Here is a 27,536-nt window from a genome sequence, read left to right as displayed (position 1 = left end):
ATAAATAAGGGAGACAAGACACCAAACCCAACGAGGACTAGGTGTTTTGGATTAATACTCAGGTGATTGGGAATTGGGTAGGGATGGTGTAAAGTGTGCTCCCCTAGAGGTGGAGGCAGGAATGGAGGGAGTAGTCGTGTCCCCAGAGCTGGGACGCCGACCCCCCGTGACACCGTGCAAACACACAGTGGGGCTGCCGAGTGCTGAAGCATGTAAAAAATACCTATGTCCTCTGTTGCATGATATTCCAGGTGGTTGCTAGGGAGTTACTATGTCATTGCTAGGGTGTTGCTAAGTAGTTGCTAGGGTGTTACCTGGCAGTTGCTATGATATTCCAGGTGGTTACTAGAGTTTTACTATGTTGTTGCTAGGGTATTACTAGGTAGTTGCTAGGGTATCCCAGGTGGCTGCTAGGGTGTTACCAAGTGGTTGCTATAGAGTCCTAACTATGTGTGTATGTATGTGCATGCATGTTAGTGTATATGTGTATTTAGCAGAAGTGTCATGAGTGTGAAGGAGAGGGACCCTGCGTGTCTGTGAGACTGAGTGGCCTACTGCTGCATCATCGGTTTAAAAAACTTAAATTTATTAAAAACTATAAATCCTATCGGCTCCAAAAATACACAGCACAGGTCTCGTCATGATTATCTATGTAACGGTGTTTGCACAATTTTCCATCTGTGTTGGTGACCTACTTTTCCTGCACAGCATGTTTGCCCATTAATATAACTTGAAGATTAATGTAATGTATAGTGCATTTTCATGGTGAATAAAAAAAGACCAAGTTCTCTACCATAAAGATTCAGATACAGTACCATTTATTCACAATGTAAAGCATTTTTTTTCTTGACAATTGTCCATATTAACATTAGACTAAGGATAAATGCACAGAATAATACCAATTCAGCAGTATCCGTTATGTGCACTGGAAAGTGTACAGCGCGTTTCATGATAGTATGCAAATTTAACTGTATATGCACAATGAAGACTATATACAAGCTTCAGGGGTCTTGTCTCCTGTGCAAAAACTGCCTCCTCAATTATATAATTACACACATACACACAGATATAACAATGAAATTAATTCAGGCTATTCTCAGGCCTGTGATACATATATAGTAATTCAGCACAGCTCGAATAAGACGTGAATGAGTAGGTGTCCTTTGTAATTTTTGTGATCAAAAGAACAGATTATAAAATTTAATAATAAAAAGTGTTTTTCACTCCCAGAGATGTCTTCTCCACCCAACACAGAATTGGCCAAAGCAATTACAGGTAGTTCTCGACTTACGACGACGACTGGTTCCAACAAACCCGTTGTAAAGCTGATTGGACGTAACTCGAGTAGGCTATATGTACAGTACTGTGTAATGATGTTATGAAAATCTTTAAATCACATTTTATCATCATTTTCCTTATTATTGTTATATGTCATACTTTTCTTTGTTCATTTTATGTCATTTGAAGCGTCTATTAATACACTTTCTTTTTTTTTTTACAGTTAATTTAAAGTAAAACACTAATTGCAATTCAGAACATAACATATCTTCCGGGATGACGGTCAACCCCTTGTTATTCCGAGTGCCGATCGTGATTGTTTTTTTCCAGTGTCAATCAAAATACTCTTCTCTTCCATTGTGCGCTCTTTAGCTGAATCTCAAACCGCGTACTACAACACTAGAAAGCAAGCCTAAGTAGTGCACTACGCCAACGGCCGCTACTATTTAGGCAAGTCTCGGTTGGAATTCGGCTGTTGATTCGCTTTTCATTTGAGAAAAAGAACTAAGCACGAATTATAAGTTAAATTCTTAATTCTTAAATTCGTAGCTCACCTTTCATAAAACGGTCGTAAAGTCGAATGGACGTAAGTCGAGAACTACCTGTAAATGATGTGGTGATAATGCACCACATCATGCACCATAAGCTGTTTTGAAGCCCAAAGAACTAGACATGGGTATTTAATAATCTCAATGTACTTATGAAGAATCAATGTCATTGTCATCATCAGATGTGTCCTCCACATCTGACACTTGTTCCTCCCTGTCCTCAGACAGCATATCTTGGGATGTCATTTCTCCATGAAGAGCCAAGCTGAATGATGCTTTTGTGTGATGTACTTGGGCATTCACAACACTCAATCTCCTCCTCAACATGCTGTGATATCCACAGTGTGCGCCATTGCCTAAGAATTGGATGAAAAAGCAGATTAACAACGCCCCCCACACCAGGTTTTGCTGAAGCACAAATAGTCCTTCAATCAAGTTGCATACTCTTGACTACATACTACAAAAATGCTATTAACTGCAATGATGAAAAACTTACTTTGGTCCAGCAGTAAGGTTTTTAGACTCCCAGCAACACCTATGAGGGAGTTCAAGTGCCTCCTCATCTCCTGAACTACAATTTGCTCCTCCTCTTGCATTCTCCTGATCACCATCACCTGGTCAAAGATGGCCTTCTTTGTTCTGAGATCAGCTGTTCATAGAAAGAAATAGAAATATGTAAGCTTACAGCAAGTCAGACCTGCCAACCTGGGAATTCTTTTTGAGTAGCAACTTCTTGCGGTGGGGTGGCACAGCACATCACAGCAAGGCACGGCACAAGGTCAGGTACATTTGCACTCGGGCAACAGGTATCAGTGAATGCATGCATAAAAAACAAAAACATCTCAATCCAATACTCGAACATTTCACAAACATTTCACTCGAGCACAGAAAGCAGTCGAAGGTGACACATGGCGTGCGAAGACAATCGAGAATGAAAAAGGCGGTTTGAGCGCAACATGATGATAAACACGCACGCAGGACTTCTTGCTGTGCTCACGAGTTTCACATTCACGCTCGCAGGGGGATATTTACACAAGCGAAATGCTAAAACTTAAAAAAAAAAAAGTTTATATTTTGCATCTTGTTTTTGAGTTGCCTAGTTTTGACATTGACAATTCACAATTCCCATATCCTGCCAGTTACCTCTGAAACTGTTTAGTACAGTCCTCCCTTCAAAACCAGTCACAGTATGAAGATGGACTGAGAGGGATGAAAACTAAATTCGTTACTTTCGTTTTGACGGCTCTCCGCTTGTAGCCTGTTTGAAGAGTTTAAAACTACCACTATGATTGGTCAAAGTCTTCCCAACTGGTTGCTGCCCAATGCAGTTACACCCATAGACAACCTGCCCAGTGCGCAAATGCACAGACAGTTGAACTCAAAGCCATCGATGGCTTTTCTCGTATTTTGAAGTGACAAATCGTAGCAGCGTAGTTTGATGTCTAAATGCGTATCTGCTACGCAAATTGCGTAAAGGTTGGCAGGTCTGGCAAGTGCTGGCTCTACCTATTAAGCAACACAAGCAGTTATTTAGGATGTATTTAGTATGCAAAAGCTACATTTGAGCTCTGTATTGTACATGTTCTTACTGGGTCCAAGATAAGTCCAGGACCACACAAAATTTTCAGTCAAGAGAAGCTCATCAACAGCAGGCAGAATGATGTCCGTCTGTTCACGTAGCTCTTCAATAGCAGAAGATAAAGCTGCCTTTTCCTCTGCAATTTTCTGGCGCAACTTATGTCGTCTCTTGTTGCTGTCTGCGAAAGAAAATATCAGTCTACTTATTCAAAGTTTACTTAATCAATATCACTATTCACTTTCACTTCACTGGAGAAATAGGCTGACAGTATTTTGTTGTACTGTACAATCCTATATAGGCATAATGACAATAAAGTTGACCTGAATTGAATATAAAGACCTGAATAACATGCACAACAATATTTACATAATTTACATGATGTTATGTTTAGTACATTACAAAAGAAAGAAACAATCAGTTGGCTGAAAGAAAAATTGCTAAATAATGAGGAATCATACCTGTCTGACGGTAAAGGTGATGTTTCCTCTGCATGACACTAAGGTACAATCCTTCAATTTTCTTCTTCAGAATGACCTCCCTTGAGGCTTCACCCTCCAAACTAGAATTTGCTATTAGGAAAAAGTGACTTTAGAATAAAATATTACTGAATAAGGACACAAGATCAATATTTACTTCAGTATATTACCTTCAGGCCAGTGTTGGATAACAGCATCATCAATTCTTAACTCAGCTTTGAGCTCCTCCAGCTTAAGCTTATCATCTGCCACTCTCTGGACGGCCTTTAATATTACCAAATCATATCACCAAACATTTTTCAGTATTCAGTAACATTTTAAAAGCGTTAAGAACAGTTCCAGTCAGTTAAATGGGGTACCTTAGCATATCTTTGGGCCAATATTTTGTCCATGTTACTCATTTTCTTTTTGTTCCACCCCATTGCCAGAACTGTGAGCATGTCTGTTCTTCCTGTAAACAAAAAGTTTGAAACATTTAACTTCATTGTAATTTCAATGGCTGTGTATCACAAATACATGTGATGGGTTTATTGTATACCAAAAAATACTTACCACCTTTAGACATGTATTTTGTGGAGATAGCAGCCCTGGACAGGAAGCTATTTACCTAACATAGATATAAATGTCAGTAATTTTTCATTATCATGCTCGAACTATCAAGTCTCATTACAACCTCTACACTTCAACAGCTACATAGTGCTTTAAATTATCTTTACCTGCTCCACTTCCTCACCAATGGTATTGCCAGCGCCTTCTTGATTGCGTCCACCCCATTTCAACTGTAACACAGTTTTTGAGAAATCTTGGGAATAGTTTTCAAATTGATTTAAAATTCATATTTTGTTTTGTTTAGCCAACAGTTTTCACATAGCTGTTGAGATTTTATACAACCTTTGCTTACCTCACATGTCCAGGAGTGTGCTTTGGCATGCATCACTGAAAGAAGTGGATGCATCTCCAATAGTCCCTGCAGTTCAGAGCACTTATTGGAGACCTTTTCCAAATACGGATAATACTTGCATGCCACATCTGAACAGAAAAAGGAAACATTTGAGGGGGACAGTTCCTTCTGCAGATACAGAGGGTAAGCATAAATCTCCCCTCTGAACATATTCAGTGCTCTCAAAAGCACCCCATGCCGGCACACAGCGATTTCCAGCCCCTCCTCATCAATTTTTGAGGCAGATTTCCCAGAATGCTCTTTTGCAGCTGTCCATTGTGATGATCCGCACATTCCTTTCCCAGGAGTCTATAATTAAATAAAACAGCACAAAAATGCAAGGATTAGAAAAGAAAAACGAATGTGTTACACAAATAAGTAATTAATTTAAACAGATCAATGAACACAAAATATAAATTCTTAAAAAAAACAAAACATTAGTGTACATTTACATGTTTGGTTGCCTGCTGGATTTGAGCAACAAAACTTGACACCTCCTCATCTCTGGCCAGGAAGGTGCCATCAAAAAGTCCCTTTGTGGCACTTCTGCACAATAGAAAAAGCTAGATTTCTGTAATGCTACAAACATGAACAGCTTTTGAAACAACATGTGTTCTGTTTGAAAAAATAAGTATTCTGAACACAACTTCATACCCTGATGCATTCTTAAATCGGTATAATTTTCTATTTCCATCCACTGATACAGCATGCATTTGTGGTGAACCTGCTGTACACCGGAAGGGCTCAACTTCCAACAGTTTGTCCACCTCATGCTGCGCGTAGCACCACTCCAGAAATGACCGCTGGAATGTGTCACCACATATTTTTCCGGTCTTGCAAAATAACAGAAAAAACACAAAGGTGATGAACTAATTGTACACATACATTTCTTCATTACATGTAATTAAAAAATACTTCAACACATTGTGTACCACACATTATACACCACACTGACGGCCAGAGTACAGCACAGTAAAGTAATTAGCTGATGAGTTAAACCAGGGGTGCTTGAGCAGGAATAAAATTACCAAACTGTGCAAAACTATCAGGGCATCCAGGTCCAGAGTTCCTTACCTCAAAATATAACAAGAACCACCAACACATTTTAACCTGTAAATGGGCATGTAAAAACCTCATGTGGGCATTTTTCACCCCAACCAAGGTCGCATACCTTCTATGTACAAATTAGAGAATAATGTAAAATAGATAAATGTATTCTACAGCACCTTTAAACAAATAGAAATAGGTTCTGCTTGATTGGAAAGACCATCTGCAGCCACAGTGACCCTTTGTGGATAAGACTGGCCCTGATCTACAACAAAGAAATATGATGCACGCTTACTCTGCCAAAATACTTTGTTCTTTCATCAAGCATTCCAATAAATGCTTGACGAGAAAGCCCAGGAGCCAGCTGCTTCAGATCCTGGAAAGACTGGAACAGGTCTACATGGAAGATGGTCTGGTGGTTGATGGTAGCAGGCCAATATCCACATTGTACTAGTTCATCAAGTCCAGTGGTCCAGCTTTTCATGCATTGAGAACAGCTCAATGTTGGCAAATTTAGTTGGTACCGTCCTGAAATCAAAAAGAGCTGTGTAAGCAGCATGAATTCAGTCGTTTGCATTTAATTGAACTGAACCAAGTACTTACCATTAATTCCAACAAGGATGACCTCTTAGCCACAGGTCAGCTTTAGCTGACTGGGAGAACAGGTACACTGTTGAGGTAGACGAACCGGCAACAGTCGAACTAAAACACAGAAGAAAAAAATTAATGGCAACAAAATTAATCAGAGCTGAAAAAACAGATGGCAAACACATTGCACAACTATTTAAAAGAATTTAAAACCTTCATGCTTTATCTGGTGTGACCCATCATTTTGAAGTTGAATGATCATGTTTGGGGCTAAGGGTTGATAGAATCCCTCAAACATGGCTTCTCGGTTATGGAGGATGTGCTGATGTATCTGTGTATCGCAGGAACTGCACAGGAACTGTCTTGGCAAACAATCTCTGCACCTCACAACAGATGTGTTTTGCAGGCAGATGTCACAGATATAGGTGTCTGTGTGCTCTGCGAGAAATATGTTTTTAACCATGGCTGATCTAGAAGCATTCCACTTCTCTGAGCTTTGAGCTTGCCGTTCAGCCCAGCTTAGTGGCACAGTGCCCTTCTCTTGTGGAGGAATGTCCCTGAGAAGGTCTTGCAGTGCATTAAGTTCTTGAGCACTATCTGTAAATGTAAGACAAAAAATATTACTAAATTATTAAATGTGTGACTAACAGTTAGGTATGTATAATCTGTGTAACAGATTTCTACTGACCATAAGGTGTTGGCTCAGGCTGCTGAAATACTGGTTCAGCCACTTCAGAACTGCTCCTTTTACCTGAGTTTGGAACAAAAAGCAATGTGAGACCAAGGTACATTTTCATTATTAAACTATCAGAAGACCTGTACAATTCAAATTTAGAGACCAAAAAGAACATTTATTACGTGTAGTCGAGTTATATGTCTTTGGGGGAAATTTTGGAATAATTTGTCCTGAATTATCCCTCTGTCTCCAACTAACAACACCAGATACGGGTTTTGCCGACCTTCTTTTCTTTGCCTATGATTGTAAAATAAAAATTAGTACACATACCCAGGCTCATTAAACTGCTTCAGTAAATATCCATAATAAAGATCATGCCATGCATGATCTATGACACCTACAGATACACAGACAGACAACAGATGCACACACACAGACAATGCAGACAGATAAACAAGTAGACAGATAAACACCAAGACAGACAGACAGATATATGGATGGATGAATGGATGTATGGATAGACAGACAGACGAGTGGCTCTTAAAAGTGCCGTTGGGTCGCTATAAAGGATAGAGAGATAGATGGATGTGAGGAGGGATCTGAAAGGTCTGTGAAAAGAAAAAAAAAAGATGTCAAAACATTTAATGTTACCATATAATTTTTCGGAGCATATTGCAGATACTGTCAGTAATAAAAGTAATTAGGCCTCTCCAACTAGATTTGGTAGAGCACAGTGTGTGAAATGTTTAAAAAAAATATCATTGTGCGTTTATACTCTGAAAATATTTTAACTAATTTATTAAATACTACCACGTATCACGAAAACTTCTTACTCATGTTTTCACAATTCACATATCAACCAGCTCTAGCTGTAATGTCATTTCTATATCATTCATTAATGGACATACAGTTTGAGTAATGTTAGTGTAGACCTGTGGATTATTTAGGTATACATATTAGGCACATGCTCTAATTAGGCCAGCTCTAATGCTAGCTAGCAAAGAACATTTTCACCTGTTAAACACCGACACGCGTTCTTAGCATGTCAAAAGTAAACTACTACATGGTGCACAGGGCAACATAACTTTATAGAAATTGCGATACTTACAAAAGGAAGAGTGATTAAAATCTCAAGTTTATTAAAGGCATGCTAGCTAATCTAAGCTAGTTTACTAGTTTAGCTAGCAGCATGACCAGCTCTGTGCACATTTGTCTTATACTCTTGGGATGTTAAACCGAGCTCCTACTTAATATTGCATTTTATTTAAGTTTATATTAATGAAAAAAAACTGTTAATGTATTCAGAATTGCATGTGTCTGTTATTAAAACGAAGTCAAGTTAAGCACCGGACTGCTTACACACTCACCGTGTGGAGGGAAAAGCGAGCTGTGGTTCCGTGTCCAGAGGATCGGGCGGAAGTGCACACAGTCCGAAAGATGGGGGGCGCTCACTTTCACTTCAATGCATTAGCTTTCATAAATGAGGCTGTATGAAATGTAGTGCCCTAACTTAGACCCTCCCTTAAACGATCTTTGCTTCAAAACCTTGATATCGATGGTCGCAATCGCGCTCAAATTGGATAGCAACCTTACCAATGCAACCAGAACTTCACAGTAAGAGTCTTTGTCTGAGCACATTCTTGTTAACTAAATACATACATATATTGGGATGTTTCCATACGTGGTCTATTATGAATGAATTCCTGTTACAAGTGAGGTTAACTAAAACGAACAAGAATGACTAAAAGTAAATTCCTTTGTTAAATTGGCAACCTCGCACATCACTTCTGAAGATGTAAAATCCATCATTATTTGAGCTTGGATACTAATCAGTTCATTTAGGCATATCAGAACCTGAGAAGAACCAGAAACAGAGAATAAAAGAAGGAATACGTTTAGGTGAAAATTACGTTTGTCTCCACACATCAGAAAAAAGTAGCCAAAAACAAACCGAACAAACCCTAAACTATGAAACTATTAAACTCTCATAGTTTATTAATTAATAACAGAATTATTAATAATATATTAATTACTAATATTAATACCATTATTATTATTAATTAATAATAACGTGTGTGCTCATTGGTGTGTATCTCCGTCCCTTACTCTGTGGCAGGCCTGAACATACTGTGCTCCAGTGTATAGCACGCTTATATTTACCTCAGACATCATTGCTCAGGAAGGGTTTTAATAAAGCGATTATGTTGGTCTTTTTAGTGAAGAATTCTGACCGAATCCCACTGTATTCTGGGCATTCGCTCAGTAAGTGCATCTCTCTCTATGTCTCTCTCTCTCTCAACTCGTAAAACGTCAAATGTCTCATCTTTTTTTAGCGTTTGCGTTAATATACTGTACAGAGTAGATACTACGATCAGTTTGGACACCTAAATATAGCCTAGGGTATTTACATGTATTTGATAGCGGCGTAACATTTGTACGCAGCTCTCTGCGTACGCATGAGTACGCATCCCAGTGTTTAGTTTTGCGTACGATTTCATACGCATAGGGAGTGAGACCGGGTTGTGCATTCTCAAGCTTGAATGAGTTGAAATGAAAATGAAAGTCCTATTACCTAATGTTAACAAAAAGTTCACAGAACATCATCTGATTCGAAATATTAATCCGATCAACACGACTTTGAAATACTGTGTCATGTGAATTTACAATTTAATTTAAACTTAAAACTTTAAGGCAACCAGATTACTTAATTTTTTATGTTGAATCAACAAATTATTTTTTACAGTATGGACCAGACACAGCAAACATTTAAGTCCTCCACACTAACTCTCCTGTTTTGTTCAGCTCTTAATGTTTTGTTTTTGTAAGTAATAATAATAATAATAATAATGTTTTGTTTTTGTACTGTTTTGTTCAGTAATAATGTTCTTAGTTCAAACTGATCTGATGCATGTTTAACCGCCCAAAAGAATTTAAAAAATAATTTTTAGAACATTTTTTGCAGAGTGGGAAAAAAACTAGACAATTCAGCACATTTTATTTTATTGTTATTCAGATTTTTTAATACCTTTGGCATATTTTCTGTCATGGGGGCCTTGTTGATTAACACAAACAAATCATTGTTTCTGCTCAATTAAATTAAAATCACATTAGAGCCATAAGTGTTATTCTAAAACCACATTTTTTATTTCATAAATGTGTAGATAGAACAAAATATCTGAAAAGAAACAAAGAAAAGTGTGTGTTTATGTATGTGTGGTTGGGATAGATTGGGAAAATCACATTGTGTCTCAAATTTGGAAAGAAATTAAATTAGTTTGGGTCCATTTTTGAAATATTTACCCTTTGTAGTATCCATTCTCACCACTGTGTCAAACTGACCTGAACATTATATGTGTTATATAAACATATGTCATTTTCTATTTGCATGTTAATTAACTAATTAAGCTAATTGTAACAAATTATTTCATGCTCCAAAAATTCTTAACATTTTTTTTTCTATATTTTTAAACTTTTAAATGGGCCAGTCTGGCACACAACATAATAGAAGGCTTGATCCACATTCTATACCTCTTCTCCGGTGTCTTGGATTTATGAATAAAATTTCCAAACTCTTGGAATCTGATTTAAAAATTCCCCACATGTAAAGCTGAGATGTACCAGAAATGCCCCTATGTGCTTATAGACAGCTTGGTAAAGTGACATACTTTTTAATTAGGTTCCTTGTAGGTCAGATTAATTTTGTATATTTTGCTTCGCTTCCTCAAGTGAATTAATATGCCTACCCTGGGGAAAGGTAAATCAGGGGGTGAGAGTTGTCCACGTGTTTAGATTCAGGAATGTGACTACAACTGTACGACAGCATATTTTGGACTTTTCTCAATTTCAAATCGATACTTGAAAATGATAAATAAATTACATAATTACATTTCCTATGTGAGCAAGCATTATTGAAGATTATTGAAAATGCTTTTGACATTACAATTTTATTGCCTTAATGGTCTACAACATATTAATATTTTCATACTCTTAATGGACTATAATGACATATTAGAAAAGGAAAAACAATCAACAATTTGCAGTTGCATTTCTCATTGAGGAACATCTCAGTCAAGATGAAAATGTATTTGCAATGCTGTTTTTAATTAAATTTTCATTGTCAATGAGACTTCATGTCAATCAAATGCTGTGGGTGGAGTGTCATGAGGGACTTTTTAGTGTCAGTATGTTTTAAGTGTTAATAGGTGGAATGTGCTACAAGTCCAGATCCAGATGTTGTCCTGTGTGGACCTGGATCTATATTACTGATAAACTATAGAGAATTCTTTCATTTTGATGGGGTGGTCCTATTTTAATCAGAGTGACTTTTCTAGACTTTACGTAAGGCTTTAATGGCCCAGGAAACTCACCATTGGCATGCGTTATAAATATCACACGTGACACTACTCAGCCAATCAGATTTGTGCATTACGATGAGCTCTGAGACTCGAGTTAGTGATGCACACGGGAGGGACGCGGCGAGAAACAGCAGTCAGAGAAGAAGTTATTTCACATGATGTGCTCTAAAAAGACAAAACTTACAATAAACAATGTCGAAATATCACTGAATTGTACTTTATTTGATTTGATATTCAATTGTTGACTGTGTAAGATGTTGATATACCTACTAGGCTACTTCAGTAAACAGTATATGGCAATGAAATGCAAGTTAAAGTTGTATCACACAACAAAGAAGCCATGATCAACATGATCAACAAGTCAACATGATCCAGAAACACTGCCGTCCTCTCTGGACCAAAGCTTATGCAAAGGGGAAAACTGAGGTGAGATTAATCAAATTTTGACATTCATTTTGGAAACCATGGACGCCATGTCCTGTGGACTCAAGAGGAGAGGGACCATCCAGCTTATGGCAAAGCTAATCCCCACTCCTAATGTCTTTCTAATTTGAGGAAAGTTTTAGGTTTAAAGCTTGATGTCTGCAACTAAAACTTTCCTCAAATTAGGAAGACATTTTAGAAAGACAGAAGGAGGAGTGGGGATTAGATTTGCCAAATTCTATGTACTATTAGTGGGCAGCTAATAATCACAAGCTAGGGTTTTGAGCCCTAGACTCACTAGAAGGAGAAGTTGCAATATGAGCAGCACTCCTGTAACCCAGTCTCTCTGCTTTCTCTAATCTGTGCCCCATTACCCATTATCAGATGCCTTCTTACAACTAATTCAGTAGTGAGTGGGTTACTGAAGATCTGGTCTCATTGAAGGATTTCATTCTAACAACAGACAGGCTCTCCCCTCTGCTCCTATTATGCCAAATTCCCTCCACTGATTATTGATGTCACTAAAAATATGGGCCAGGAGAGCTGTGAGATGCATTAAATCTGTTTCATTTTCACAGCTTAAGTCAGACCCACAATCTAATTTCTTCAGATATCTTCAGGTACACTGTTTCATTAAAAATATTTATCACCATCTTTGATAACCATTTAGAGTAACTGGATAGATGAATGCTTAAATATAAACCCTTTAGGAAGAGGGATGGCATCTATACTATATGAAATTACTAAAAGAGTTGCACCCCGCCTCCTCACCTTGACTTGTATAAAGGTACAATTGGAAGAATAACTGGGAGAGGAAATTCCAGAGGAAGCTTGTTAATTGGCTGTGAAGTGAGTGCATCAATATGCACAAGACATGGATTACTATAGTTTAAAGACCTCAATAAATTACATCTATCCAGAGATGAATTGGCAAGAATATATCCAAATACACACCCAGTGTAACGATGACACGGACACTTGTGCGGAGGTAAGCAACTTTTATTGAGAGCAAATCCAGGGTCGTGGTCAAAACGGTCCAGGTTCAGGTTCATATAACCAATACGGACAGATCGGGGGACAGACATGACATAAACCAGAATACAACCAACACAGAGATACAAACATCCGACCGAGACATCAAACATAGACCAATACAAAGACCAGGGAACACAAGGGGCAAACACAGGGCTTAAATACACAGGGAAAACGAGGGACAGGTGCAAACAATCAGGGGTGGAGTTACAAAAGGAGGGGCAGGACTTAAACCAAAACAAAATGCACATGGAAGACCAAAACAGAGGAGCACAAGGAGTAGTGGGAGGAGCCAACCGTGACACCCAGCTTGTCTTAGGAGTAAGCAGGTCTATTCTTCTTAAGCCATATGTTTTGGACATGGCCAAAATTGTTGGAGTTTTGGCTAGGCATATTTAATGTTTTTCACACATTTGGAACACATATTTAAGCCTAATCCTATGACAGCTTAATTTGGAGTAGTTCCAGAAGATATATGAGCAACCCTAGAACACTCAGAATCATAGCCTTTTTCACATTACTAGCTTGGAGTATGATCCTCCACAGGCAGATGAGGGCCAAGCCACTATCTTATAAAATGAGATCAAGAAGTTATGGTACATCTTAAACTTGAACATTTGAAGCATATTGCCAGAGGTTCAACCAGGAGGTTCTACAAATGCTGGCAACTATTTTTCAAACATTTCAAGACATTTTCAAGAGCATTCTCACTCACTAAACATATGAGATACATATTAAACATATGAACATATTTTTAAACACTAAACATATTTCTCCTTTTTTCCTCCTTCTTGAATTTAGCTAGGTCTTAGAACATGTTTAAGCAAGGATTGCTGTTGGGGTCATTTAGGGGCCAGGAGAATTTTTCTGGAAGTGTTTGTTCACAAGTACTGAAAATCAATAAAATCATTTGAATAATAAAGAAACATGATATAAAATGTACATAAAAGTGGAAAATGCAGCAGAAGGCAATACAGACCAAGCAAATAAATATATCTGTCCAAATATACTGCTCAAAAAAATAAAGGGAACACTTAAACAACACAATATAACTCCAAGTAAATCAAACTTCTGTGAAATCAAACTGTCCACTTAGGAAGCAACACTGATTGACAATCAATTTCACAGCTGTTGTGCAAATGGAATAGACAACAAGTGGAATTATTGGCGATTAGCAAGACACTCAATAAAGGAGTGGTTCTGCAGGTGGGGACCACAGACCACTTCTCAGTACCGATGCTTTCTGGCTGATGTTTTGGTCCCTTTTGAATGTTGGTGGTGCTTTCATACTCGTGGTAGCAGGAGACGGACTCTACAACCCACACAAGTGGCTCAGGTAGTGCAGCTCATCCAGGATGGCACATCAATGCGAGCTGTGGCAAGAAGGTTTGCTGTGTCTGTCAGCGTAGTGTCCAGAGGCTGGAGGCGCTACCAGAAGACAGGCCAGTACACCAGGAGACGTGGAGGAGGCCGTAGGAGGGCAACAACCCAGCAGCAGGACCGCTACCTCTGGCTTTGTGCAAGCAGGAACAGGAGGAGCACTGCCAGAGCCCTGCAAAATGACCTCCAGCAGGCCACAAATGTGCATGTGTCTGCACAAACGGTTAGAAACCGACTCCATGAGGATGGTATGAGGGCCCGACGTCCACAGATGGGGGTTGTGCTCACAGCCCAACACCGTGCAGGACACTTGGCATTTGCCAGAGAACACCAGGATTGGCAAATTGGCCACTGGCGCCCTGTGCTCTTCACAGATGAAAGCAGGTTCACACTGAGCACATGTGACAGACGTGACAGAGTCTGGAGACGCCGTGGAGAGCGATCTGCTGCCTGCAACATCCTTCAGCATGACCGGTTTGGCAGTGGGTCAGTAATGGTGTGGGGTGGCATTTCTTTGGAGGGCCGCACAGCCCTCCATGTGCTTGCCAGAGGTAGCCTGACTGCCATTAGGTACCGAGATGAGATCCTCAGACCCCTTGTGAGACCATATGCTGGTGCGGTTGGATCAGCCTGTCGTGTGTTTTTCCACTTTAATTTTGTGTGTGACTCCAAATCCAGGCCTCCATTGGTTAATAAATTTGATTTCCATTGATTTTTGTGTGATTTTGTCAGCAAATTCAACTTTGTACAGAACAAAGTATTCAATGAGAATATTTCATTCATTCAGATCTAGGATGTGTTATTTGAGTTCCCTTTTTTTGAGCAGTGTAGTTTTGTTAAAATCAGTCATGGGCACCTTTATTTGTTTGTACATGATCGTTGTACATGATATGAATATTTTGAGTCACCCCATAAGCACAAATTACCAGAAACACTGCACTTTTTATAGGCATAGTTACCAGTCCTTAAATCCTCCCTTTGCTAAGAAACAACAGTAGGCTTCTTTTTATAACTCTTTATAGCAATCATTAAGCACATATATTTATACATGGCTTACATTGATAATTGATTGTTTTATCTAATAGCAAATGGTTAGAACACATATTGTGCAAAGCATATGTTGTAGGACTAAGTTCAATGACATTTACATTCTCCCTGACCAGAATACTTTTTAGATTACATATTTATAATCCATTCCCAGTCCAAGCTTTTAATGGCACGTTACTTGGTGATGCTTATCCACGCTTCAGGAATCTCTCTTTGTGCCTATAATTTGCCACTGAAGTGTTTTTCCAGGTCCTGCTGAAATCAACACACAAACCATTTCCAGTACTGCAGCACTAAGGGGTCAGTGTGGACCTGCTTCTGAGTACTTCCTAAAAGGGTAACTCTTCTCTGTTCCTAAGAAACACTTGTCACTTGCAACCAAAGAAGTACAGACATCAACTGACCATTTGTATATGCATATTTCCACCCACTTATGCCTCTGGGTCTGTGGAAATGAGCATTGTGATATCCATCATGTCCTTCTATGGTGTTTGTACAAATATCTGCACAGAAGGGACCCACACAACCACTTCATCAAAATGTCTTCTGGCCCTCTGCTTCAACATGCCTATTCTATTGGAGGATATGTATCTGCAATCTGTGGATTAGATCAACAAAAAGCTATAAAGATGTATTAATTATTTCTCCAAGAAAGTGAATGAGAACCTTTCCAACCACTCACATTTCCCTTTCTCTGTTTCACTTCATCAGTGGCTTTCTGGATGGTAGTGGACACATGCTGGTGGTGTTTCAGTTTCAAAGCATTGTATAGAATCTGCAGGATAGAGATCGTGCTGCCTCTGTGCAGTGGGAGTGATGCGCAGCGTGAGCAACATTTGGCAGCTCGAACGCACTGGCCTTTCATAGACACAGAGTTACACAGACATTCCTGTTTTCAGACTGATAGATGATTACTTCAGTCACTCTGCTGAACAAAAATATAATTTATAAATTAGTGCTCAGTATACTTGTTTATCTTGGACAGTGTTCCAACTTCTGATTTAAAAAAAAAAGTTTCAAGTCTGGAAGACCAGCCAGGAAATCTGTCTGCAGTCCAGAATGTTGAACTAGCATTTCGTCATGAATTATATAAAAAAATGCCTCTTTACATTTTTATACTGTCTTTTGTATAATTTTAATTTATTTTCAAGGCTTTTGTCAATGTATTTAGCTGCGTGATGCATACAGCCTGGGGAAAAAACTGCCCCTGATCTATTCTCTCAACTCTGCTTGCTTCAGTGTGGAGAGTCTGGGACTCCTGCATGAAAGCGCCATTTAACCATTTAACATTGGCACCAAAATGAAAAGCATGACTTTCTGAATTGCTCACACCACTAAGATGTAATATGTGTAAATCAGACCTAGGAGAATCTCTTTTTCACATTGTTTACTCATTTACTTCATATTATCTTCTATGCATAAGAATCACTGCATCACATTTTTGCACCTGCCTATCTTTCTATGGTTCCCTCAACCTCCTGGACTGTCTGCTGCACTAATTCCTTAATTAATTAATTATGTTTTTTATTTTTATTTTTATTATGTACTGTGACATAGTCTGAATATTCTGCCCTGTTAATTTAGGCATTTTTGAGGGCAAATCAGAAGAACACTTTCCACATTCACTCAAACTCTCTACTGAGTTCCTGGTCATTAAGGGCTTTGTCCTAGTTTAAAGGCCAAATCTTTACTCCAGATGAACATCTCATTGTCATGTAACATATTCTTATCATCTATCATTTTACATTAAGCTCTTAGAGTAATAAGCTATATCATCTTATTTTCAGTTATCCTAGAGGCTATTTTTGAAGTTCTCTAATTCCCTGCTCAGTTCTTGCTCTCTACTAAACAAACTTATCTTCAGTAATGTTTGTTTCTTTGATTATGGCGCATAGAACTCCATTTGTTTGTTTAATCAGTGTTTAACTCATGTGTTTGATTACTAGGTTTCCATTTTCCATCCTATTGTGCAGTATGTTCTTAATAACCACCATGCTCCTCCTGAGCACCCATGTCCACTTTCCATACATGACCTTCAGTTTTCTGTATGCTGTGATCTCCAGTCTGTTTCAGAATCTGAACACAAAGTCTTCATTCAGCACTGCTGTCCACATGTCTTTAATACAGTCTTTGAGCTCTGAGAATCTTTGAGCTTTCTGCTGTGCTGCTTCCCTGAGAATGGCCTGTTTGAGACTGAACATTTTCACTGTAACGTGGGTTGGGGGGAGCCATGGGTGGATTTCCTTCCCACAGCTGGGCAAGGTAGTGCACATCAGTCTGTACATTGAATTTGCTAAGTTCACTAAAGCACTTTACATCACACTCCTGTTCTTTTGCAGCTAGGCTTGCCATTTCATCCAGTTTCTCCTGCAAGTGTAATCTTCTTTCCATGTTCTTTTCTGCAGTTGTGATGTCTGTAATGCAGCTTGGTTTCAGTTTGACTTTCTTCATTCTGAGGATGGCCTGGATGGCAACATGAAGAATTCCTTCCATCTCTGCAGGATTTTCTCCAAATATGTTTATCAGGGTCAGATTTGCAAGTCCAGTGACAAAAGTTAATACCTCATTGTCATAATTGTATGTTAATTTGCCCACCCACCCAAGTCTTAAGTCCTCCTGTGTCAACCACAAGTAGGTAGTCAAACGTCAGCTGTTCTTTAACCTTTTCTTTCACTCTGATCAGCTGCATGAAAGCTCCCCTTGTGCACCTGCCAGCACTCACAGCAAACTGCAGCCCAAACATGGCGTTCAGCATGGTGGACTTTCCTGAGCTCTGCAGACCCAGAACAGACAGAACAAACACTCTCTGGTCTCCCAGTCTCTCAGTGACCTTGTCCAGAACAGACTGTATCCAGGTCAGAGGGACATGAGCAGCATCTCCATCCATCAGCTCCAGTGGATGTCCAGAGATCAGGAGGCCTGCAGCCACAGCAGGGAAAGCAGAAACATCTGCCCCCATTTCTTCTGGCACTGTGGCCCAAGCCTCATAAATCTGACCCATTTCTCTGAAAATATGCTCAAGAACAAATGTCACTGTGTCCAGCTCCTCTGACACTTCTTCTAGCTGGTCCTGCAGGACCTTCAGCTCTTCAGACTTTCCTTGTGTGTTTTTAAATTTAAATGCACTTCAAGCCATTTGCTACTGTATTTTGATGAACTTGTGAAACTTGGTCTGAAAAATTCTCATCAATAAAATTTTAGACCCACTGGACAAAATACCTTGTCTGTGTCATACTGTCTAACAGCAGATTTTTTACAAAACCTTTCATGAATCTGAGGTTGCTGCCATGTTGTTTCATCCTTATTTTGTTCATTTCTGTCAGTGTAACATTTCTTTCCACAGTATGTTCCATGTAAGCGATGAAGCTCTTTGTTCCTCCTGGCCCACTCATGCCATAGTTTCCCCCGACAAGGCAGGAAATTCTTCTTGATTTGGGAGATGTTTTCACCCTCCAGAAGCTTCATAATCTCCAGAGCTCTGGTCTTCCCCTCCTGACAATACATACTGTCTTCATCAACTCTTAATCCACACTGTTTGGCCAGCTTTGAGCTTTCCTCAAGACTGAAAGTCTGACTGAAATTACACTTCCGCAAACAAGTTTTAATTGCACTTGCCAGGTCACTATCTAGCTCACTAAGGCTTCTACCATTGAGTCCTATTTTTATATTTAGCCCATGACTGATTTTAAGTGGACCTTTCTGTAGGTCATAGACAGCACACATGAAAGGCTTTGAAGATCTATGGAGCTTTTCTAATAACTCCCTGTCTTTGTCATTAGGCTTCATATTTTGCATCAGAATAATATTGACTGTGGCTTGTTCAGTCATAAAGTCAGTTTGTGGTCTGTGTTCTACAGCATCACCATGAAGATTGCAGAAAGCAATGCATTCACTGAAAAAGGTCATCAGTGTTCCCTGCAGGACAGTACCAGGCAATCTCCACCAACCCCTCCATGAACAGGCGGCTCTTGCTGCTGCCTGGACTGTCTCTGTGGAAGAAGGTGTCATGCTTTGGGTTAATCACAGAATTCAGCAGCTGGGATTTGGAAGTGGAAACAGCGCCCAGCCTGCAGAAAAACACCATTGGAGCTTTAATCTGACAGACTGGCAATGACTGATCTTGAGATGCCCTTGGTAGTAGTCTCACATCTGGCCCCATAGTTACTGCTATTACCATTCATGGAAGCAGCTACCAGGTCAACATCAATTCCATCTTTTCTGTCACATTTTCTACCTGTTTTAATGGACAGGGTACAGTTTTGCTTTTCACTTTGCTTTTTTCACTTTTCACTGTCACAAATCTCACTCTATAGTTCAGCATCAGGAGTTTCTGCAGGTAAGTAGAAGCCAAATTACTGTCTGACTGTTTCTTCCTTTGGCTGCCAAAGGACAGGACAGATTCGACGGTCAGTTTACTCGGATAGAAATTCTGTAGATGGAGATGCTGCAGGATTTCCAAAAGACTTTGTAGTGTTGACTTTCTGCTGATGCCCTGTGTGTTTGGATGATCTGTTTCTTTGGTGAAGCTGTTTTGTGGCAGATCCTCTTTAGGTGCCTTTTGAGAAAGAAAAGTCTATTATTATTATTATTATTATTATTAATAATAATAATAATAATAATATTATCATAATCATTATTATTGCCATTTTAGTTTTTTGCATAATTTGAGCTTAAAAGCTGCCCTTTACACATTGTGTAAAAAATTCATGACTGGACCAGTAGACATGTTCCAAAATAGTTTCTAACAAAATCTCTCCATACATTAACTTATACTGAAAGTAAGGAGAATTTTTGCTCTCTCCTGCGGAGATGCTTGCTGGACCGAGCTGTAACTGGGTTATATGGTTATATGATTGGAAGGAAGAGTTAAGGTTGTAATGAATGTACAAAAAGGAAAGAGTGGACAAATACTGAAAAATTTGGTATTAAGATGTTTTTGTGTAATTTTCTGTTAAATATTACATTGAAACCACATGGTTTTGTGCACAAACATAATCCTCTGCTAAGCGCTGTTATGCTCTACAACCCCAATTCCAGTGAAGTTGGGACGTTGTGTAAAACATAAATAAAAACAGAATACGATGATTTGCAAATCCTTTTCAACCTATATTCAATTGAATACACTACAAAGACAAGATGTTTAATGTTCAAACGGATAAACTTTATTGCTTTTTGCAAATATTCACTCATTTTGAATTTGATTCCTGCAACACGTTGCAAATAATTTGGGACAGGGGCAACAAAAGACTGGGAAAGTTGAGGAATGCTCAAAAAACACCTGTTTGGAACATTCCACAGGTGAACAGGTTCATTGGAAACAGGTGAGTGTCATGATTAGGTATAAAGGGAGCATCCCTGAAAGGCTCAGTTGTTCACAAGCAAGGACGGGGCGAGGTTCACCACTTTGTGAACAACTGCATGAGCAAATAGTCCAACAGTTTAAGAACAGCGTTTCTCAACGTGCAACTGCAAGGAATTTGGGGATTATCATCATCTACAGTCCATAATATCATCAAAAGATTCAGAGAATCTGGAGAAATCTCTGCAAGTAAGCAACAAGTCAGAAAACCAACATTGAGTGCCTGTGACCTTCGATCCCTCAGGCGGCACTGCATTAAAAACCCACATCATTCTGTAACGGATATTCCCACATGGGCTCAGGAACACTTCAGAAAACCACTGTCAGTGAACTCAGTTCGTCGCTCCATCTACAAGTGCAAGTTAAAACTCTGCCATGCAAAGCTAAAGCCAGATATCAACACCACCCAGAAACGCCGCTGGCTTCTCTGGCCCAAGCTCATCTGAGATGGACTGACGCAGAGTGGAAAAGTGTCCTGTGGTCTGACGAGTCCACATTTCACATTGTTTTTGGAAATCATGGACGTCGTGTCCTCCGGGCCAAAGAGGAAAAGGACTGTCCGGATTGTTTTCAGCACAAAGTTCAAAAGCCAGCATCTCTGATGGTGTGGGGGTGTGTTAGTGCCCATGGCAGGGGTAACTTGCCCATCTGTGAAGGCATCATTAATGCTGAAAGGTACATACAGGTTTTGGAGCAACATATGCTGCCATCCAAGCAACGTCTTTTTCAGGGACGTCCTGCTTATTTCAGCAAGACGATGCCAAGCCACATTCTGCACGTGTTACAACAGCATGGCTTCGTAGTAAAAGAGTGCGGCTACTATACTGGCCTGCTTGCAGTCCAGACCGTCTCCCATTGAAAGTGTGTGGCACATTATGAAGCGCATAATACGACAATGGAGACCCCCGGACTGTTGAGCAACTGAAGTTATACATCAAGCAAGAATGGGAAAGAATTCTACCTACAAAGCTTCAACAATTAGTGTCCTCAGTTCCCAAACGCTTATTGAGTGTTGTTAAAAGGAAAGGTGATGTAACACAGTGGTAAACACGCCCCTGTCCCAACTTCTTTGGAATGTGTTTCATTCAAATTCAAAATGAGTGAATATTTGCAAAAAACAATCAAGTTTATCCGTTTGAACATTTAAATATCTTGTCTTTGTAGTGTATGCAAGTGAATATAGGTTGAAAGGATTTGCAAATCATCGTATTCTGTTTTTATTTATGTTTTACACAACGTCCCAACTTCATTGGAATTGGGGTTGTAAAAACATTAGCACTGTTGCTGGTCTGTTCTGTGCTATTGTTACACTCTACATGGTGTATTTGTGTTTGTCTACGAGATTATTATCTCCTGCTGCTGGGTGGGATTCTGTTCTCTGCCTGGCAGTAAGCCATGTTGCAAGCAGATACACAGCACTGCACATCTTCTGTATTCTTTCTGGTACTGTCTTCCATGTATTTTTTCCTGCTTTTTCTCCTGACTTGTACTGACCATTTTGAGTAGAAACTAATCAAACAAAGGGTGATCTCTGAATTTGCACAGTACTACATGTTTATGTGTATGTTTATCATGTGTTTTAGTTTTAGCTAAAAATGTTGGCAACCACCAATTCTGAACACACCAAAATGTGTTAACATGTGTGACTGGCAAGACCATCTTTAACCATTGTCATGTTACACTTTTACAGTAGAAAAATTAACTGCTGCAAACAACAATGACATCCATCTGACATCAGGACAATTTCCTGTCTTTGCTAAATGTATATATGAAACAGCTGTCTCCAGTGTATTTATGAAGTTGAAACATCCTAAAATAACAGAAAGGAGTCAATATGTGCTAACATGATTGGGAAAATAGCAGAATGATATAAACAGAATGTACTACAAAAAAAATTAACAAACTTGGGGGGTGGGGTGGGGGGGGTATGTTATTTTGTTTAGATCTTATCCATCAGCACAGTTTATCACATTAAATAATAAATATATTTCACAAGGATTACACTGGAAATAATTTACCTTTCCATCAAATTACATTACCAGAGCTCAATTCTGTTTCACGTCCACATAAACCATTTAAACCTGGAGTGTTGGTGCATCAGACATACTACTACAATATGTTATGTAGACCAAAATAATATCACATCTACTGTAGCCTAAGATTTGTCTTCACAAAATACACCACCTCATCATATACTGGACAAAAACATATTTATGAATTAACCTGGACCTCATACATTTGCAAAGAGGAGGTTTGTAGGCAATGCATTACTTTATTATAAAAAAAATTAAAGTTGATATGTTTGACGAGTTATGAAAAAGTGTCCGTGCTGTTTTAATAGCAATGTTTCTTACACTACCTTATACTTTTGTATAGCTTGAAAATCAGTGCCAGCAGAACTCCATACAGCATCTACAAAAAAAATAAAATATTTTTCAATTATGTTTCTCTCTTGTCTCAATAAAAGACCAATAAATAAATGTGACAAATAAATAAGGTAAATCACATCAATGGACTAAAGTGACTGACAGAAAGAGGCTAAAACTAAACAATTCACTTTATCATATTTAAAACTACATACATTTTGAATGTAACAGGCATTCAAAATTATGTCATGCAGAAAAGAGACCAAAGGAACATAAAAATACAATGAGTTATAATACTTTTAAAGTTGCTACTCTATTTCTTGTTGCTTTCTTGCTCCTTTACTCTCTTTGTTTGTTCCAGTGTCTTTTTCAGAACCTCCATCTCCTCTGAACTTCTCTGCAAATCCATCTTCATCTTCCCAATAATCTTTCCCAGCTCTTCCCTTAAGTCCCACTCTGCGTCACAGTCTTGCATACGGCTTGATGATGAAAGACTGTTATCCAGCTGATCATGTATGTCCTGCAGAATCTGTAAATCCTCTTCTTCTTACCTCTCTGTATTTATTCTGTTCAGCTTCTAATCTCATTACAGTCACATTCTCTTTGTGTAGTTTCTTTTGTTTTTCCAGCTCAGTGACCTGTTTCTGAAACTTTTCAGTTTTTAACTGTTGTTGTTTCTCTTCAGTCTGTATCACTTTTTCCAGAGTCTGTTTTTTCCTCTTTGTTTGTCTTATAATTCTGGCATTTGTTTGGGTTTCTCTCTGTTGTCTGCCCATCTCCTCCTTCAGTGTATTTATTTTTATAATATGTTCCTGAAGTTGAGTGGTTTGTTGCTGTATTTCTCTCTGGTTTACCTGTTTCTGATTCTTCTGTCTTTGTAAAATTTCTTCACACACATTTATCTCCTCCTTCAGCTTCTGGACCAGAGCTGTCTGAGTTTTAATCTCCTCTTTGTTGGTACTCTCTTGCCTCCAGATCATCACCTGGTTAGTCTCCATTTCCTTCGTTTGTCTTTCTATCTCATCACTATTTCTGTTAAATTGCTGCTTCATTCCCTGTAACTCTTTCAGCAACTTCTTCTTTTCCTCTTGTAGTTTTTTAATCTCAGCATTACTCTGTCTTTCCAGTCTTTGAGCCTGCTTTCTTTTCTTTTCCAGCTCCTATACCTCTTTTTCTGTCACCTGCTTTGTCAATGATAATTGTCTCATCTCATCTTTCTGTGCCTTAGTGTAAACTCTCTGTCTTTCTATCTCTATCCTCTCCATCTCAATTTTTTCCCTTTCACACTTCAGATCATTTGACCTGTTCTCCATATCCTTCATAATTCTATCTATTTCTTGCTTTTCATTTTGTCTGCATGTCTTTCCTCTCTGCTTCTGCCCTTAGTCGTTCCTCCCATTTCCAAAGCTGTTCTTCCTGCCTCCAGATCCATTCTTCCCTTCTCCTCAGATTTTCTTCAAACACCATGTTCTCAGAGTCTTTCCTTCTTTCCCCTTTGTTTACTCCCAGCTTCATCTCATGGACTTTGAATGTAGCTTCATAATCTGCAAATCACAAAGTCAAAAACAGCGAGTCACCCTACTGGAACCAGGCAGAATAATGCATCTGTACAGCCAATAACAGACTGTGCTTCATTTATCTCATGTATTTATTTTATTTTATTTTTTTGGATGAGTTTCTGACTTGTTCTTCTCATATGCTTGTATGATTATTAAAATTATCACTGATATTTCCCACAATCTTCCCAGACAATACAAATGGCTTAGTTATAAGCAATGTTCCTATCATGCAATGTTACTGGTTTCACAGTTAACCAATATAACATTCCCAAAAGTTAGTATTACCATTTCATAACTGTGATAATTCACTTTAATAGTTACATTACATTCCAGATCTTTTCATCTCTAATTGTGACATTCTGGAAAAAATATACATGTAGAAACATCACTATTACTCATCTAATTAATGCCTTAAGACTTGATGTAAGAAAAAATTATGTTGGTAAAAACAATTCATACTACACTAGCATGCATTATTTAAATGGAACACATTAAAAGTAAAACCAATGTACATCATGTACTGTAAGGTACTTTGTAACCTAGTATACAGCAGTATATAACAACCTAGTCCATAACCTAGCATAATATATATTTTGTGCATATCATGCAGTCCTGTTTCCTGCCTATGTTTATTTCCTTTTTGTTCCTATACCATTTTTCAATGTCAAACACTGGTCAAATTACATGTTTTGAGGATTTTCTATGTGAAAACAAGTTAATACATTCTCAACAGGGAACAAACCTAAATATATGATTTTCTGGATATTTTAGTACATGATTTCTATTTATTTAGTGAGTATAATACATCACAAAACATGCAACAGACCACATTTGTTTTTTTTCTCCAATACTTTAAAATCAGTAATTGGGCATTAAAACATGAAGTGTGTTCTCTGTAGAAGATGTGTTAACTTGTTTTCAAAATCAATAAAATATGTAATTTTACAAAGGCACCTAAACTTTTGCATAAGACTGTAAATAAGCCTCTTATATAACTTTGAAAACTTCAAATCCATAAGAGTGGTCAAGAGTATAGGTGGGGTCTGAAAGGTTAACAAAAGACAAAGCTTCTGAACACTAAATAAAGACATGAACACTATCGTCATGAATGAATACTTGAGTTTTCAAATAATACCTAAACAATCTATTATATACCTAAAATCTATTAGATCTATTCGTTTTGAAGAACTTACATTTCCTGAAAAGTGGTCTTTGTGAACAGTGGCAATACTTTTTTAAGGGGTGATAGGTTTTTAAAACCATATTTAATAAATCTATGAGGACAAAATTGTTTGTTTAGTAGCATGAAACTTTGATATTAAATAAGTTATTAACATATATACCTATTTACTTACTCTTTCTGTCTCCTAAATGTTGTTGATCCAATCTTCCTTCAAATTCTTCTGTATCATTTACCTGGGTGTACCAGATTCCTCCATTGGCAGCTACCAGCTTATCTATCTGCACTAAGAGTGGCCCCACCTGATCTTCATTACCGGGATTTTCATTGTTGAATGCATGGTACCTGCCTCCACACTTCTGAACTAGCTGCTGAAGATTGTCACCAGCCGAGATGATAAATTTCTCAATGAAGGTGTTTTTTAACCTGTCTTTAAATGTGAAGAGGACAATAGAGAACATGTACAGCTTCTTCCCAGTGTCTCTCTCCTCTTGGGTGAATCTGCCCACAGGGATTACCAGCAGGAAAACGTGGGGTCCAGGGGCTGAGAGTTGGAGGCAGTGGAGCAGAGTCTCATTGGATGTATCTGTAACCATTTTTGTAGTTATTCCTGGAGTGTCCACCACCATAATCCACGTACCCCCTAGAGTCACAGTCTGAACCACACACTGCTTTGTGACCAGAGAGGGGCTGATCTTAGAGGCAAAGCTTGTAACACCAAGGAGAGTGTTTCCTGATGTGCTCTTTCCTGCACCTACATTCCCAAGGAGGACCAGTTTGATCTCCCACTGGTCTGTAGCATTGAAAAAAAAGACATGTATAAGCAGACTTGAAGAGGTGTCACAAGTTTTAAAGAATATTACATTGATTTTTTAGTTTGCATCAGCAACTATGTGGTAGCCTTCAAGCATGTTCTCAAAGATATACTGCTGTACAAACATATTCTAAAAAGTCTGCAATGGTGAAAGTGCTCTAATGACCATTTAATCACATATATACCCGTGTGGGGAAAAAGGTGTTTTTGTGTTGTAGATTTTTATATATATTTTATGTATAGATTTTTCAGCATTCATTTTGTGCAGAATACCCACCTTAGAGCATTTGATTTTCTTCACATCCTAAAATCGTAGTTTAATCTATTAAATATGCTACAAATGCATATCCCTGTCATACTGGGTGCATTAAAAAAGACTCAATGTTTTCACAATGCCAAAAAAGTTAGTAACCTGGTTACCTTAACATTTTTATTTGGATTTCAATTAATACATTAACAACATAAAAAAATTGTTCTGTTTAGGGATGCAACAATTGTTTGACTTAGTCAACTAAAATCGATGACCAAGACCATTAGATGGCAATTATTTAATAGTCGATTATTGACATCATCGCGTGTGTTTCTTGTGCTATTAATTAGTGGTGTACCATATTGTATCATTCGCGATAATACCGGTATAACTTTCTAAACAATAAAAAAAATCCATATCGTGATAACAGCGATATTCTGATTTGTTGACGTAATGACGTCATGCACATGGCATACGTTCGTTGCGGGAGTCATTCTGGAACAGAAAGAAGTTTGGCACAAAGCAGCTCTGTGGTGGAGTTTCTCCCAAAATCGGGAGCGACTTCAGTAGAGTGGAGGTGGTTTGGTTATAATATCTTGGATGTACAACAGATCACAGTAATATGCAAGGTATACAAGA

General features: G+C 38.5%; 2 protein-coding genes, 1 long non-coding RNA gene and 1 pseudogene across 3 annotated transcripts; all 4 read right to left on the bottom strand.

Moving 5' to 3' along the window:
* Positions 1-1,551: 1,551 nt before the first annotated feature.
* On the bottom strand, positions 1,552-6,352 carry LOC119264042. The gene is made up of 12 exons (XM_037541231.1): positions 6,164-6,352; positions 5,476-5,654; positions 5,274-5,367; positions 4,783-5,130; positions 4,598-4,660; positions 4,434-4,488; positions 4,241-4,332; positions 4,052-4,145; positions 3,864-3,974; positions 3,416-3,583; positions 2,323-2,475; positions 1,552-2,182 (listed from the first exon to the last, which is right to left on the bottom strand). Exons 1-12 carry the CDS (start codon positions 6,350-6,352, stop codon positions 1,977-1,979), a joined length of 1,752 nt encoding a protein of 583 aa, XP_037397128.1. The 3' UTR covers positions 1,552-1,976.
* A 147-nt stretch (positions 6,353-6,499) lies between these two features.
* LOC119263970 lies at positions 6,500-7,330 on the bottom strand. The gene is made up of 4 exons (XR_005130673.1): positions 7,315-7,330; positions 7,145-7,207; positions 6,670-7,053; positions 6,500-6,570 (listed from the first exon to the last, which is right to left on the bottom strand). It is a non-coding gene; the product is annotated as an uncharacterized LOC119263970 (long non-coding RNA).
* A 190-nt stretch (positions 7,331-7,520) lies between these two features.
* LOC108415857 lies at positions 7,521-19,528 on the bottom strand (annotated as a pseudogene).
* Positions 19,529-24,438: 4,910 nt separating this feature from the next.
* On the bottom strand, positions 24,439-26,429 carry LOC108415856 (GTPase IMAP family member 4-like). The gene is made up of 2 exons (XM_017688898.2): positions 26,009-26,429; positions 24,439-24,638 (listed from the first exon to the last, which is right to left on the bottom strand). The coding sequence occupies exons 1-2, from the start codon at positions 26,427-26,429 to the stop codon at positions 24,439-24,441; spliced, it is 621 nt and encodes a 206-aa protein (XP_017544387.2).
* Between the last annotated feature and the right edge of the window lie 1,107 nt (positions 26,430-27,536).

This window comes from Pygocentrus nattereri, chromosome 9 (genome assembly GCF_015220715.1).
Source record: "Pygocentrus nattereri isolate fPygNat1 chromosome 9, fPygNat1.pri, whole genome shotgun sequence".
Lineage (NCBI taxonomy): Eukaryota > Metazoa > Chordata > Actinopteri > Characiformes > Serrasalmidae > Pygocentrus > Pygocentrus nattereri.
This window is presented reverse-complemented; position numbering and strand designations above follow the sequence as displayed.

Bases quoted from the DNA above. Each gene is read 5' to 3' on its own strand.
- LOC108415856 (XM_017688898.2), bottom strand. From the start codon at position 26,429: ATGGTTACAGATACATCCAATGAGACTCTGCTCCACTGCCTCCAACTC. The intron at 24,639-26,008 runs GTAAGTAAATAG...TGTGATTTGCAG, and splicing joins ACATTTAGGAGACAGAAAGA to ATTATGAAGCTACATTCAAA.
- LOC119264042 (XM_037541231.1), bottom strand. From the start codon at position 6,352: ATGAAAAGCTGGACCACTGGACTTGATGAACTAGTACAATGTGGATAT. The intron at 4,489-4,597 runs GTAAAGATAATT...TATCTATGTTAG, and splicing joins TTGGTGAGGAAGTGGAGCAG to GTAAATAGCTTCCTGTCCAG. The intron at 3,584-3,863 runs GTATGATTCCTC...TTTCTTTCGCAG, and splicing joins TCACCTTTACCGTCAGACAG to ACAGCAACAAGAGACGACAT.